The 16525-nt window shown below is 46.2% G+C and overlaps 2 protein-coding genes and 1 pseudogene across 2 annotated transcripts in view; 1 reads left to right on the top strand and 2 right to left on the bottom strand.

Moving 5' to 3' along the window:
* The window catches only part of LOC141182572 (uncharacterized), a 449915-nt pseudogene that overhangs the window by 127156 nt on the left and 306234 nt on the right, over nucleotides 1-16525 (top strand).
* LOC141182677 (uncharacterized) overlaps nucleotides 1-16525 on the bottom strand; it is a 57210-nt gene that overhangs the window by 23080 nt on the left and 17605 nt on the right. The window lies entirely within an intron of this gene.
* Nucleotides 11397-16525, bottom strand: part of LOC141182573 (uncharacterized) — a 258948-nt gene continuing 253819 nt past the window's right edge. The window contains exon 7 of the mRNA XM_073660726.1: nucleotides 11397-15932. Within this exon, the coding sequence (XP_073516827.1) occupies nucleotides 14650-15932 (1283 nt within the window). The 3' untranslated portion in view covers nucleotides 11397-14649. The remainder of the gene's footprint in view (nucleotides 15933-16525) is intronic.

Below are 16525 nucleotides of genomic sequence, written 5' to 3'. Positions count from 1 at the left end.
GAGCTGGACCGCAGAGTGAAGGCAAAAGGGCCAACAAGTGCTAAGCATCTCTGGGAACTCCTTCAAGATTGTTGGAAGACCATTTCCGGTGACTACCTCTTGAAGCTCATCAAGAGAATGCCAAGAGTGTGCAAAGCAGTCATCAAAGGAAAAGGTGGCTACTTTGAAGAACCTAGAATATAAGACATATTTTCAGTTGTTTCACACTTTTTTGTTAACTATATAATTCCACATGTGTTAATTCATAGTTTTGATGCCTTCAGTGTGAATGTACAATTTTCATGGTCATGAAAATACAGAAAAATCTTTAAATGAGAAGGTGTGTCCAAATTTTTGGTCTGTACTGTACATAAATATATGTGTTTCTTCATACTACCATGTATGCGAATGCATATATATATATATATATATATATATATATACACAGGTGCATCTCACTAAATTAGAATATCATCAAATAGTCATTTGATTTCAGTTCTTCAATAAAAAAAGTGAAACTCATATTATATAGAGTGATTGCAAACAGAGTGATCTATTTCACGTGTTTATTTCCGTTAATGTTGATGATTAAAGCCAATGAAAACACAAAAAAGTCATTATCTCAGAAAATTAGAATAATTAACAAATAACAAGGCTTCCTAAGCATTTAAAAAGGTCCCTTAGTCTGTTTCAGTAGGCTCCACAATCATGGGGAAAACTGCTGACTTGACAGATGTCCTGAAGACAGTTATAGACACACCCCACATGGAGGGTAAGCCACAAAAGGTCATTTCTAAAGAAGCTGGCTGTTCACAGAGTGCTGTATCCAAGCATATTAATGGAAAGTTGGGTGGAAGAAAAAATTGTGGTAGAAAAGGGTGCACAAGCAACCGGGATAACTGCAGCCTTGAAAGGATTGCTAACAAAAGGCCATTCAAAAATGTTGGGGAGATTCACAAGGAGTGGACTGCTGCTGTAGTCATTGCTTCAAGAGCCACCACACACAGACGTATCCAGGACATGGGTTACAAGTGTCGCATTCCTTGTGTCAAGCCACTCATGACCAACAGACAAGGCCAGAAGCGTCTTACCTGCGCCAAGAAGAAAAAGACCTGGACTGTTGCTCAGTGGTCCAAGGTGTTGTTTTCAGATTAAAGTAATTTTGCATTTCATTTGGAAATCAAGGTCCCAGAGTCTGGAGGAAGAGTGGAGAGGCAACAATCCAAGCTGCTTGAGGTCTGGTGTGAAGTTTCCACAATCAGTGATGGTTTGGGGAGCCATGTCATCTGCTGGTGTAGGTCCACTATGTTTTCTCAAGACCAAAGTCAGCGCAGCCGTCTACCAGGAAATTTTAGAGCACTTCATGGTTCCCTCTGCCGACAAGCTTTTTGGAGATGGATATTTCATTCTCCCGTAGGATATGGCACCTGTCCACACTGCCAAAAGTCCCAATACCTGGTTTACACACAACAGTATCACTGTGCTTGATTGGCAGCAAACTTGTCTGACCTTAACCCTATAGAGAATCTATGGGGTATTGTCAAGAGGAAGACGAGAGACCCCAGATGCAACAATGCAGACGAGCTGAAGGCTGCTATCAAAGCCACCTGCGCAGTGCCACAGGCTCATCACCTCCATGCCACATTGCCGCATTGATGCAGGAATTGATGCAAAAGGAGCCTGACCAAGTATTGAGTGCATTTACTGAACATACATTTCAGTAGGATAACATTTCGGATTTTAAAAACATTTTTCAAGCTGGTGTTATAAAGTATTCTAATTTACTGAGATAATGACTTTTGTGTTTTCATTGACTGTAAGCCATAATCATCATTAATAAATATAAACACTTGAAATAGATCACTCTGTGTGTAATGACTCTATATAATATACGAGTTTCACTTTTTGTATTGAAGAACTGAAATAAATTAACTTTTTGATGATATTCTAATTTAGTGAGAACCACCTGTATATGCATATAATTGCCTTATGTGCCTATATCCCCATGTGTCCCCACACTTATATATGTCCACATGCACGTGAATATAATTGTGCCTCCACACATATATAGTTGGCCCCCTTATAATAATTCCCCCACTGTTGAGATATGCCCAGGACAAGAAAAGTCTGGGCATGTCAGAAGAAGATGGACAGATGTCCATCTATTGTCTGTGACTATACGCTGACATGGTTAATAATTACCATTTCAGTAGAGAGTCACACTGCTAGGACAAAAGGATCAAAGAGATCCTTGTCCTGGCAATAGCCACTGCCTGCAGGGGTCCAGACGCCCATACTGATATAATCATATCAGTGTGGGCGCCCGGCACTTCAAAGCGCCCTGCCGCCGGGTGCACACAGCTGCATACAGGGATGCCTGTGTATCCAATGTCATCATAACGCCATGCTGGCACTCGCGTCCTGCATGCACGGCAGGAGGAGGGCGGAGGTCGTGGCAAAACGGCAGTACTTGCACTCTCTACTCTTCTACTTTCCTGCCTGCCTCCACCTGACCTGCCTCTGTTCCCCTACTCTCTGTGTCATCCTCTGCCTGCAGTCCCTTCATCTCCTCTGCTCTCCAGCCTCAGCCCTGCTCCCGTCCTGCACTGTACTCCGCAGCAGCCCCTTCATCCATGGCCCCCTCCTCCTCTGTGTCATCCTTTGCCCGCAGTCCCTTCGTCTCCTCTGCTCAGCAGCCTCAGCTCTTCTCCCGTCCTGCACTGTACTCTGCAGCAGCCCCTTCATCCATGGCCCCCTCCTCCTCTCTGTGTCATTCTTTGCCCGCAGTCCCTTCATCTCCTCTGCTCTCCAGCCTCAGCCCTGCTCCCGTCCTGCACTGTACTCCGCAGCAGCCCCTTCATCCATGGCCCCCTCCTCCTCTCTGTGTCATTCTTTGCCCACAGTCCCTTCATCTCCTCTGCTCTCCAGCCTCAGCCCTGCTCCCGTCCTGCATTGTACTTCGCAGCAGCCCCTTCATCCATGGCCCCCTCCTCCTCACTGTGTCATTCTCTGCCCACAGTCCCTTCATCTCTTCTGCTCAGCAGCCTCAGCTCTGCTTCCGTCCTGCACTGTACTCCGTAGCAGACCCTTCATCCATGGCCCCCTCCTCCTCTCAGTGTCATCCTCTGCCTACAGTCCCTTCATTTCCTCTGCTCTCCAGCCTCAGCCCTGCTCTCGTCCTGCACTGTACTCTGCAGCAGCCCCTTCATCCATGGCCCCCTCCTCCTCTCTGTGTCATCCTCTGCCCGCTGTCCCTTCATCTCCTCTGCTCTCCAGCCTCAGCCCTGCTCCCGCCCTGCACTGTACTCCGCAGCAGCCCCTTCATCCATGGCCCCCTCCTCCTCTCTGTGTCATCCTTTGCCCGCAGTCCCTTCATCTCCTCTGCTCTGTAGCCTCAGCCCTGCTCCCGTCCTGCACTGTACTCTGCAGCAGCCCCTTCATCCATGGCCCCCTCCTCCTCTCTGTGTCATCCTTTGCCCGCAGTCCCTTCATCTCCTCTGCTCTCCAGCCTCAGCCCTGCTCCCGCCCTGCACTGTACTCCACATCAGCCCCTTCATCCATGGCCCCCTCCTCCTCTGTGCCATCCTCTGCCCGCAGTCCCTTCATCTCCTCTACTCAGCAGCCTCAGCCCTGCTCCCTTCCTGCACTGTACTCTGCAGCAGCCCCTTCATCCATGGCCCCCTCCTCCTTTGTGTGTCATCTTTTGCCCGCAGTCCCTTTATCTCCTCTGCTCTCCAACCTCAGTCCTGCTCCCGTCCTGCATTGTACTCGGCAGCAGCCCCTTCATCCATGGCCCCCTCCATCTCTCTGTGTCATCCTTTGCCCACAGTCCCTTCATCTCCTCTGCTCTCCAGCCTCAGCCCTGCTCCCGTCCTGCACTGTACTCCGCAGCAGCCCCTTCATCCATGGCCCCCTTCTCCTCTCTGTGTCATCCTTTGCCTGCAGTCCCTTCATCTCCTCTGCTCCCCAGCCTCAGCTCTGCTCAAGTCCTGCACTGTACTCTGCAGCAGTCTCTTCATCCATGGCCCCCTCCTCCTCTCTGTGTCATCCTTTGCCCACTGTCCCTTCATCTCCTCTGCTCTCCAGCCTCAGCCCTGCTCCCATCCCCTTCATCCATGGCCTCCTCCTCCTTTCTGTGTCATCCTTTGCCTGCAGTCCCTTCATCTCCTCTGCTCTCCAGCCTCAACCCTGCTCCCGTCCTGCACTGTACTCCGCAGCAGCCCCTTCATCCATGGCCCCCTCCTTCTCTCTGTGTCATCCTTTGCCCGCAGTCCCTTCAGCTCCTCTGCTCTCTAGCCTCAGTCCGGCTCTCGTCCTGCACTGTACTCTGCAGCAGCCCCTTCATCCATGGCCCCCTTCTCCTCTCTGTGTCATCCTTTGCCCGTAGTCCCTTCATCTCCTCTGCTCTCCAGCCTCAGCTCTGCTCCCATCCTGCACTGTACTCCGCAGCAGCCCCTTCATCCATGGCCCCCTCCTCCTCTCTGTGTTATCCTTTGCCCGCTGTCCCTTCATCTCCTCTGCTCTCCAGCCTCAGCCCTGCTCCCGTCCTGCACTGTACTCCACAGCAGCCGATTCATCCATGGCCTCCTCCTCCTCTCTGTGTCATTCTTTGCCCGCAGTCCCTTCATCTCCTCTGCTCTGCAGCCTCAGCCTTGCTCCCGTCCTGCACTGTACTCTGCAGCAGCCCCTTCATCCATGGCCCCCTCCTCCTCTCTGTGTCATCCTCTGCCTGCAGTCCCTTCATCTCCTCTGCTCTCCAGCCTCAGTCAGCTCTGCTACCATCCTGCACTGTACTCCGCAGCAGCCCCTTCATCAATTGCCTCCTCCTCCTCTCTGTGTCATCCTCTGCCTGCAGTCCCTTCATCTCCTCTGCTCTCCAGCCTCACTCAGCTCTGCTACAATCCTGCACTGTACTCCGCAGCAGCCCCTTCATCAATTGCCTCCTCCTCCTCTCTGTGTCATCCTTTGCCCGCAGTCCCTTCATCTCCTCTGCTCTCCAGCCTCAGCCCTGCTCCCGTCCTGCACTGTACTCCGCAGCAGCCCCTTCATCCATGGCCCCCTCCTCTCTGTGTCATCCTCTGCCTGCAGTCCCTTCATCTCCTCTGCTCTTCAGCTCTTTCAGAGTGCTAGGCCGCTGCTTAGAAGAACCCATGGCTGCGTGGTTTGGCACAAGGTTAGAGGAGGCTGGGTTTTTATAAACTTGGGAAATTTGCATCACCTGGCCTTTCCTAACGATGATAGTGAACAAGCCATGACACTAAGGTATGTGCGCACGTTGAGTATTTGCTGCAGAAATTTCGGCACAGTTTCTGCATCTCTTGGCAGCAAAACATAGCGGCTAATTAAGGTCAAAAACCTTGGTCAAACTGAGTCAACAGTTATGATGTAGTGACATCTTTGTGCCTGCAGTGCACGGAGTCTCAGACTCACAGACAAAAGCTTTCAACTCCTGATTCACTATTCTATTCAATGGTGTCGATGTCGCTGAAACTGTGATGATGGGGAAGGAGAGGGAGGTCCGAGATACTGTTGTGGCGAAGTTTAAAGCCGGATTTGGATACAAAAAGATTTCCCAAGTTTTAAACATCTCAAGGAGCACTATGCAAGGGATGATATTGAAATGGAAGGAGTATCAGACCACTGCAAATCTACCATGACCCAGTCGTCCCTCTAAACTTTCATCTCGAACAAGGAGAAGACTGATCAGAGATGCAGTCAAAAGGCCCATGATCACTCTGGATGAACTGCAGAGATCTACAGCTGAGGTGGGAGAGTCTGTCCATTGGACAACAATCAGTCGTACACTGCACAAATCTGGCCTTTATGGAAGAGTGGCAAGAAGAAAGCCATTTCTCAAAGATATCCATAAAGTCTTGTTTGAAGTTTGCCACAAGCCACCTGGGAGACACACCAAACATGTGGAATAAGTGCTCTGGTCAGATGAAACCAAAATCAAACTTTTTGGCCACAATGCATAACAATATGTTTGGCATAAAAGCAACACAGCTCATCACCCTCAAAACACCATCCCCACTGTCAAACATGGTGGTGGCAGCATCATAGTTTGGGCCTGCTTTTCTTCAGCAGCGACAGGGAAGATGGTTAAAATTGATGGGAAGATGGACGGAGCCAAATACAGGACCATTCTGGAAGAAAACCTGTTGGAGTCTGCAAAAGACCTGAGACTGGGATGGAGATTTATTTTCCAACAAGACAATGATCCCAAACATAAAGCAAAATCTACAATGGAATGGTTCAAAAATAAACGTATCCAGGTGTTAGAATGGCCAAGTCAAAGACCAGACCTGAATCCAATCGAGAATCTGTGGAAAGAGCTGAAAATTGCTGTTCATAAACACTCTCCATCCACCCTCACTGAGCTCGAGCTGATTTGCAAGGAAGAATGGGCAAGAATTTCAGCCTCTCGATGTGCAAAACTGATAGAGACATACCCCAAGCAACTTGCAGCTGCAATCGCAGCAAAAGGTGGCACTACAAAGTATTAACTCAAGGGGGCCGAATAAAATTGCACGCCACACTTTTCAGTTTTTAATTTGTTAAAAAAGTTTAAAATATCCAATAAATCCCGCTACACTTCACGATTGTGTCCCACTTGTTGTTGATTCTTCCCCCAAAAATTAGAATTTTATATCTTTATGTTTGAAGCCAGAAAAGTGGCAAAAGGTAGAAAAGTTCAAGGGGGCCAAATACTTTCACAATGCACTGTATATCAAAAAAATACACTGATGCATTAAATAGGATCAGATATGTCTCAAGGTATATATAAAGGAAAGGGTATGGTAGTCATCAGAGAATGGTTCAATAATCTGCCTCAATGCGTTTTCCCAACAGCTTCATCAGGAGGCTTGATACAGTGATGATAATTCATGATGTTCAGCATAGTGTGTCTAATAGCCATGTATAAATATCCCACTTCATCCAAAACCCCTCCCAGACTAGGAGACCCATTCCCATTTCTAGAGGTGAATTGTCATAGGACATACAGAATGGAGTCTATCTAGAATAATGTACTGCGCCTGCGCTACTTCTCATTAGCTAGAGGTCCAATAATGTCCATCCCCTAGTGTGCATGTCCGGAAGTGACGCGCTTTACACTGAAATGCCGGATAAACTGATTGCCACCGCCCCACTCGTATCCGTGACTGCGCATGCCCGTAGTTATGCACTCCATACCAGAGAGCATCTATAGTCATTGTCAGTGATTGCGCACGCCTAGATGTGTGTATTCTACACCGGAGAGTATTACAGTCTCCTATCTATGACTGTGCATGCGTCCACTCAGGAGCGCATTATGAATTTGGATTGCGTTCTAGCAATATAGAAAAGTCCTGTCTCTGAGATCAGTGTCAAGGGAGACTAAAAACAAGTATTGCACATCCTCCCATCATGTAATAGGCATGTAAATCTACTTTATTACTACATAAAATATGGGATGATGGCCCACAACATGTTCCTAAATGGTCAAATTTGACCCATATTGCATAATTACAGATACACAAGGATCACCACACTTGTTAGGTACTAAATAGTATAAGTGTGTGATTGTGTGATATACAGTACAGACCAAAAGTTTGGACACATCTTCTCATTTAAAGATTTTTCTGTATTTTCATGACTATGAAAATTGAACATTCACACTGAAGGCATCAAGACTATGAATTAACACATGTGGAATTATATACTTAGCAAAAAAGTGCGAAACAACTGAAAATATGTCTTATATTCTAGGTTCTTCAAAGTAACCACCTTTTGCTTTGATGACTGCTTTGCACACTCTTGGCATTCTCTTGATGAGCTTCAAGAGGTAGTCACCGGAAATGGTCTTCCAACAATCTTGAAGGAGTTCCCAGAGATGCTTAGCACTTGTTGGCCCTTTTGCCTTCACTCAGCGGTCCAGCTCACCCCAAACCATCTCAATTGGGTTTAGGTCTGGTGACTGTGGAGGCCAGGTCATCTGGCGTAGCACCCCATCACTCTCCTTCTTGGTCAAATAGCCCTTACACAGCCTGGAGGTGTGTTTGGGGTCATTATCCTGTTGAAAAATAAATGATGGTCCAACTAAACGCAAACCGGATGGAATAGCATGCCGCTGCAAGATGCTGTGGTAGCCATGCTGGTTCAGTATGCCTTCAATTTTGAATAAATCCCCAACAGTGTCACCAGCAAAGCACCACCACACCATCACACCTGCTCCTCCATGCTTCATGGTGGGAATCAGGCATGTAGAGTCCATCCGTTCACCTTTTCTGCGTTGCACAAAGACACTGTGGTTGGAATCAAAGATCTCAAATTTGGACTCATCCGACCAAAGCACAGATTTCCACTGGTCTAATGTCCATTCCTTGTGTTCTTTAGCCCAAACAAGTCTCTTCTGCTTGTTGCCTGTCCTTGGCAGTGGTTTCCTAGCAGCTAATTTACCATGAAGGCCTGCTGCACAAAGTCTCCTCTTAACAGTTGTTGTAGAGATGTGTCTGCTGCTAGGACTCTGTGTGGCATTGACCTGGTCTCTAATCTGAGCTGCTGTTAACCTGCGATTTCTGAGGCTGGTGACTCGGATAAACTTATCCTCAGAAGCAGAGATGACTCTTGGTCTTCCTTTCCTGGGACGGTCCTCATGTGAGCCAGTTTCTTTGTAGCGCTTGATGGTTTTTGCAACTGCACTTGGGGACACTCAGGGCCGGCGTCAGCACCCGGCGCACCCGGGCAAGTGCCGGGGCCCTGAGCAGGCAGGGGGGGCCCACTGGCAGTCGCGCACCCCACTGGGCTATGGGCGGAGGAGAGCGGTGCCAGCGCCCGCTCCCTCCCGCTTGCTCAGGGCCCGGCTGCCGGATACTTACCTCTCCCCGTGCCTCCGCAGATCCGCTGTCTTCCTGCTCTGCGCTCCCTGTGACGTCTCAGGTCAGAGGGTGCGGTGACGTCTTTCCACCGTGCGCTTCCCTGAGCCGTCACAGGGAGCGCAGGGCGGGAAGACGCTGACAACGCTGGAGTCCAGACCCGAGCAGCGGGCAGCAGGTGAGGAGGAGGGAGGTATTTGATTTTTTTTTTTTTAATGTATGGAGGCATGGGGCATTATATGGGGGGGTGACATACTGCATGGGGCATTATGGAGAGAGGGGGTGACAGCCTGCATGGGGCATTATGGAGAGAGGGGGTGACAGCCTGCATGGGCATTATAGAGAGAAGGGGTGACAGCCTGCATGGGGCATTATAGAGAGAGGGGGTGACATCCTGCATGGGGCATTAAGGAGAGAGGGGGTGACATCCTGCATGGGGCATTATGGAGAGAGGGTGTGACATCCTGCATGGGGCATTATGAAGAGAGGGGGTGACAGCCTGCATGGGCATTATAGAGAGAAGGGGTGACAGCCTGCATGGGGCATTATGGAGGGAGGGGGTGACAGCCAGCATGGGGCATTATGAAGAGAGGGGGTGACAGCCTGCATGGGGCATTATGGAGAGAGGGGGTGACAGCCTGCATGGGGCATTATGAAGAGAGGGGGTGACAGCCTGCATGGGGCATTATGGAGAGAGGGGGTGACAGCCTGCATGGGGCATTATGGAGAGAGGGGGTGACAGCCTGCATGGGGCATTATGGAGAGAGGGGGTGACAGCCTGCATGGGGCATTATGGAGAGAGGGGGTGACAGCCTGCATGGGTCATTATAGTGAGGGGGTGACAGCCTGCATGGGGCATTATAGAGAGAGGGGGTGACATCCTGCATGGGGCATTATGGAGAGAGGGGGTGACAGCCTGCATGGGCATTATAGAGAGAAGGGGTGACAGCCTGCATGGGGCATTACAAAGAGAGGGGGGGGTGACATCCTGCATGGGGCATTATAGAGAGAGAGGGGGTGACATCCTACATGGGGCATTATAGAGAGAGGGGTTGACAGCCTGCATGGAGCATTATAAGGGGGGGACAGCCTGTATGGGGCATTATGTGGGGAGTAACAGCCTGTATGGGGCATTATGTGGGGGGGGGGGGTAACAGCCTGCATGCAGCATTATATGGGGACCAGTATCCTGTATGGAGCGTTTTATGGGGGCCAGTATCCTGTATGGAGCTTTATAAGGCGGCCAGTATCCTGTATGGAGCGTTATATGGGGGCCAGTATTCCGTATGGAGCCTTATATGGGGGCCAGTATTCCGTATGGAGCCTTATATGGGGGCCAGTATTCCGTATGGAGCCTTATATGGGGGCCAGTATTCCGTATGGAGCCTTATATGGGGGCCAGTATTCCGTATGGGGCCTTATATGGGGGCCAGTATTCCATATGGGGCCTTATATGGGGGCCAGTATTCCGTATGGGGCCTTATATGGGGGCCAGTATTAAGTATGGGGCCTTATATGGGGGCCAGTATTCCGTATGGGGCCTTATATGGGGGCCAGTATTCTGTGTGGAGCGATTCGCCCGTTTCTGAGCTTTTGTAGAATTTACAATAGATATCACTCATGTAATGTAAGTATTAAAACTTTGCATTGTACTATATATATATATATTTCTCTGCGGTATCTGTGCATCATGAATCATGGTATGTGTTAAAGGGGCCCACTGAGACTCTTTCGCCCGGAGCCCAGAAAAACCTGGAGCCGGCCCTGGGGACACTTTCAAAGTGTTACCAATTTTTCGGATTGACTGACCTTCATTTCTTAAAGTAATGATGGCCACTCGTTTTTCTTTACTTAGCTGCTTTTTTCTTGCCATAATACAAATTATAACAGTCTATTCAGTAGGACTATCAGCTGTGTATCCACCAGACTTCTGCACAACACAACTGATGGTCCCAACTCCATTTATAAGGCAAGAAATCCCACTTATTAAACCTGACAGGGTACACCTGTGAAGTGAAAACCATTTCCAGTGACTACCTCTTGAAGCTCATCAAGAGAATGCCAAGAGTGTGCAAAGCAGTCAGCAAAGCAAAAGGTGGCTACTTTGAAGAACCTACAATATAAGACATATTTTCAGTTGTTCCACACTTTTTTGTTAAGTATATAATTCCACATGTGTTAATTCATAGTTTTGATGCCTTCAGTGTGAATGTACAATTTTCATAGTCATGAAAATACAGAAAAATCTTTAAATGAGAAGGTGTGTCCAAACTTTTGGTCTGTACTGTATGTAACATCCCTATGTTTCTGTATGACGAACTCCACCCCAGGACATTCAGAACTTATCTTAGAAAATTCACCAAAATGGGGATGAAAACCATAATAACATAAAAACCTTCCCTGGATCCATCTTAAACCCATCAGCCGATAAAATGAACCCCATGAATGAAATTTCCTGGACAGAAAAAAAAAAACACATTTCTCAAGTTTAGCAAAAATTTTAGAAAAAAATATGTTTTAGGCTGCGTGCACACGATGCATTTCCGCAGCGGAAACGCATCAAAAATGCATGGTAATCCGCACCCCATGGTCCCCAATGGCATTCCGCAATGTCAATGCACATGCTGCGGATTTTTCCGCAGCGTTTCTGCAGCGCTCATAAATCCGCAGCATGTTCATTAATTTTGCGGAAGCGCAGCGGAAGTGCCGCCACTGACTTGCATTGAGACGCATATAATCCGTGTCTGTACATCTGTACAAGCGGATAATATGCGTTTCAATGTGCGTATGGTACCCAGTTTTGGAGGAGAGAAGACTCTCATCCAGACCTGGGTACCATTGTACCTGTAAAAAAAACAATAAAATAAAAAATAAAGTTGATATTCACCTGTCCGGCGGCCCCTGCAGCGCTTCTCCTTCCAGGACCTGAGATGACGTCGCGGTCATGTGACCGCAGGCTGTCTCGCGAGATGCCGGCAAGCCAGGAAGGAACCAGGAAGGAGCGCGACAGCACACGCGGCGGCATCGGGGGTGAGTATAGCTTTATTTTTTTATTTTTACGGTCACACTGTATAAATTCATGCCGTTTGCATGGATTTATATAGTGTGACCTAGTTGTCCAGCACTTTCCAAGTGATGCTATCGCCTGGAAAGTGCTCGTCAGTCAGCATGCGGAAACACATGTGTTAACGCATGTGGATACGCATGTGAATCCGCATGTATTCTGCAGGAAAAACGCATGCACAATCTGCATGCGTTTTTTCTGCCAGGGAGATGCAGAAATGCTGCAGAAATTTTCTGCTTCATTTCTGCATCGTGTGCACGCAGCCTAATTGTATCGTGTTAGCCAGTAGATAGAAAAATATTAAGATTTGAGAGTCCTCAGTGGTTGATACCTTTTAATGGCTAACTGAAAAGATGGTAAATTGCAAGCTTTCAAGACTACTCAGGTCTCTTCATCACGCATACTATAACACAATCTGAAGAGCCACATATTCATACACAGCAGGGCACAGGAATAATGCAATAGATAAGACAAGTGATATGAAGCAGAACTATCAGTATTGGAGAGGGAGAAGCAGTTGTGGCCATAAATATTGACGCAGCTCATAGATAAGGAGTGTGAACGTTTTATTGTCCTGTGATTGAGGTCTGGTCCATGATTGTGATGCTCCCAAAATGGTCTGAGGAGCACATTCCTTAGTTGATGTAGAAAGACATAAATACATGCGATATACATACATTCATTGCTGCTCTGAGTGTGTGAAAGACTAAGATGTAGTCTTTCCCAGATGTGGTAACGACTAAGTGAACACAGAGGGAAGAGGGAAAGGGAGCCCAGACACTAGGGAAAGGGGGAAATGGATATCTCCTAGTCTGGTCACCCTGTCTCAACTACCGTCACTATATTGGCTCTTCGCCAATTGCCGCACGCGTGCCTCACCCTGGCTTTCCCTGGCGTATGGCTAAGGCTAGGGAAGGGAGGAGATGAGCACTAGTCAATCTCACTAAACTCTATAGACAACAAGGGTAAACAAACAGGGGGGAGATTGCTTAGCTTTAGATGAAGTCCAGACAAATGCACACTTGGCCTCAAGCTCCAGAGATGACGCAGTACTTCTCTTGCAAAGCCTTCACAAGTAGAAATGAATATAGCCGGCACCTCCCTCTCAGACACACCAGTTATTTATACACCCAGGCCAGAGAGCTAATTAGCCAGAGGGAGGTAGTAGCTAGGTCTTAGAGACAGCCTCTCATCTAAGATGTCTGTAATGCCAAACATAGAGATCTCCTGCAACCAACTGCAGGGTGACTACCTGTCACCTCTGATACACCCGTGACACTAGGTCAAAGATTGTCATAAGATTGTACTCCCAAATTTTTTTGTCTCTCTGAGATTTGAAGTTACATTTTAATACAAGTAATTTCATGTCCACGATGCTGTGATCAGGGATAAAAAATGTTTGGCCACAGGTAGCTCTATTCTTTTTTCTTTTATTGGGTGGCGATGAGAATTCATCCTTGTTCTAAGTTTTTGCCCTGTCTTACCTACACACAAACACCCAGCTGAACATTTGGCACATATAATTAAGTACACTATATTAGATGTAATGCAGCTGAAAGCACCTGGGATCTTGTGGTTGTCTCCTGATTTGAGTTGGGAATCTTTATCTTGTTAGTGGTCATTATAAATAGACATGTTTTACATTTTTTCTGGCTGCAGGGAAACGTTCCTGTAGCTGTTGGAGAGGACTGCCTAAATCACAGAAGTGGGGGGTCTGGAAATATAGATTGCAATCGGGCATCTTTTTGTAATAATGGTTGTAATTTCCATGAAGCTCCCATTAGCACCTCCAGATTTGGATTTTAGGTGACTACGAGAGGCACCCAGTTGCTTTCTTGCTTAGTTTTGAAATGTAGATGATTCCTTGATAATCTGGTTTTCAATTGTTGTTTGGTGGTAGCCCTGGTTCAAAAAGGTGTTTCTGAGGCCACCAAGGTGTTTGCCTCTGTCCATAGGGTTGGAACATATCCAACATTATCGGATGGCCTGGCTGTAGCCAATAGAGATTATGTGTTTTGTATGGAAACTGACCCATTTAGGGGATGTTGGACGGTCAATTGGCTTCTGGTACATGGACGTCTCTATTTCATTGTTCTGTAACTTAATGATGGTGTCCAAAAAGTTAATTTCAGTACAGAAGTAGTTGAGTGTTAAGTTGATGGTGGGATGAAATTGATTAAAGTGTTCAAGAAACTTCTTTAGATGTTGCTCAGAATATGTCCAGATGATTAAACTATCGTCAATGTAACAGTAGTAGGCCAGAGGCCTGATGTGACAGGAGGACAAGAAGTCACACTCAAGCTTGGTCATGAAAATTTGCATACTGTTAAGCCATTATACTTCCTATTTCTGTACCAGTCTCCTGTAGAAATATGTGGTTATCAAATTCAAAGTAATTGTGGGTGAGGATGAATTTTGTAAGTTTCACCAAAAAGGTGAAACTATCCTCTCTGTCTGTTTGCTTTCCCTTCCAGCAGCTTTTCCTTCTTCCACAGTTAGGTTTCTGGGAGGTTATACTTGTTCCTTTTATTTTTGATTCTCCTTAGCTTGACTTCTTTGCCCTATATGAATGTGTTTTAGTTTCTCACCCACAGTTTTTGAATCTTACTTCACACTTTCCTTTCCACTTGTTGACAGTGTGTTGCGGCCTCCCCTCTGGTTCCTCAGGAGGTACAAGAAAACCCTCAATTGCCTACTACGAAGTTAGATCTGAGGTGGTTTTTTAAGTTGTGCAGCTAGGGTCTTTTTAGTCTATACAGAGACCAGTTGGGTGTAGTTGCGGCATTTTCCCGTGTGGGTTCTCCGGTGGCTATAAAGATGGGCTTTCTGGTTAAAACATTTTCCACATTCTGAACATGAAAATGGCTTCTCCCCTGTGTGAGTTCTCTGATGTTTGACAAGATTTGATTTCTTTGCAAAACGTTTCCCACATTCTGAACATGAAAATGGCTTCTCCCCTGTGTGAGTTCTCTGATGTGCAATAAGATTTGATTTATTTCCAAAACATTTCCCACATTCTGAACATGAAAAAGGCTTATCCCTTATGTGAGTTCTCTGATGTTTGACAAGATTTGATTTCCTTGAAAAACATTTTCCACATTCTGAACATGAAAATGGCTTCTCCCCTGTGTGGGTTCTTTGGTGTATTACAACATCTGATTCATGGTTAAAACATTTCTCACATTCTGAACATGAAAAAGGCTTCTCCCCTGTGTGAGTTCTCTGATGTTTGATAAGATGTGATTTCTCTGTAAAACATTTCCCACATTCTGAACATGAAAAAGGCTTCTCCCCTGTGTGAGTTCTCTGATGTGAATTAAGATGTGATTTACTTGCAAAACATTTCCCACATTCTGAACATGAAAATGGTTTCTCCCCTGTGTGAGTTCTCTGATGTTTGTTCAGATCTGATTTCCCTGTAAAACATTTTCCACATTCTGAACAGGAAAAAAGCTTCTCCCCTGTGTGGGTTCTCTGATGTACGATAATATTTGATTTCCTTGTAAAACATTTTCCACATTCTGAACAGGAATAAGGCTTCTCCCCTGTGTGAGTTCTCAGATGTCTGATAAAACTTGATTTCTCTGTAAAACATTTTCCACATTCTAAACATGAAAATGCCTTCTCCTCTGTGTGACTTCTCTGGTGATTAACAAGATCTGATTTCTGGTTAAAACATTTCCCCTGCTTGAAACAAAAAAATCTATTCTCTGCTGTGTACGTTTTTTGATGCTTAAGAAAAGACTTTTTGAGAAGACTATTTCCATATTCTGAACGTGAGAATGGTTTTGTTGCTTTAGGAGCAGTTTGTTTTTTAATGTCTCTTTTGTGACAATGATTTTCCTTAGTAGTCAGCAATGAATCAGAAGACAGGACCTGTTTTAAAGAATCAGATGACAAATCTTTGCTGTGAAGGGATGATGGTATATCTGGAGTAATGGCATTTACTTCACTTGTATCCTGTGGGATCTCAAGATCATCAGATTTAAAAATTGAAGATGTCAGCTGTCCCTCTGATCTCCTGGTACAGTCATCTGCCAAGAATAACACAAATTATTTTTTAATAAAATATCCTTGAATTTTAAATTTTTGAACATTTCTACTTAAAGTGTCTGTAGAAATGGCAAGTTATGTAAAAACATTGAATGATTTACCAAGACAATGACAGTTAACAGCCTAATATAAAACCTCATAGGATGAACCAGTGGAGCGTGGTGTTCAACTGTTTGTTCATTCTGGATCCTAAATATGGAATCAAAAGCCACCAAACAATGTTATGTAGGTGAAAATAATACCAATAAAAACTTCTACTCATCTCACAAAAAACAAGTCCCCACTCAGGTCCATCATCTGTCAGTGGAAAAACAGAGGTTTCCACATTATTAGTGTCTCAAAGGCTCTTGAAAAGCAACATGGCTTCCATAAACCAATCCAGCAATATCCACTCCCCCAAAGTCAGATCTCCCCCTCACTTCTGAGCCTTGCAGTGCACCCAAAACACATTTATCATCCATGTATTTGGCATTACTATAGTGAGAAGAACCCACTTAATTTACGGTGTGTGTCTCCTGGAGTACAATCTCGGCACTAGGTGTTGGGTAATAAAATGGCATATTTGCAATTTTCA

This window comes from Phyllobates terribilis, unplaced genomic scaffold, assembly GCF_046119375.1.
Source record: "Phyllobates terribilis strain yellow unplaced genomic scaffold, ASM4611937v1 Scaffold_35__1_contigs__length_13245226, whole genome shotgun sequence".
Taxonomy (NCBI): Eukaryota; Metazoa; Chordata; class Amphibia; order Anura; family Dendrobatidae; genus Phyllobates; species Phyllobates terribilis.
This window is presented reverse-complemented; position numbering and strand designations above follow the sequence as displayed.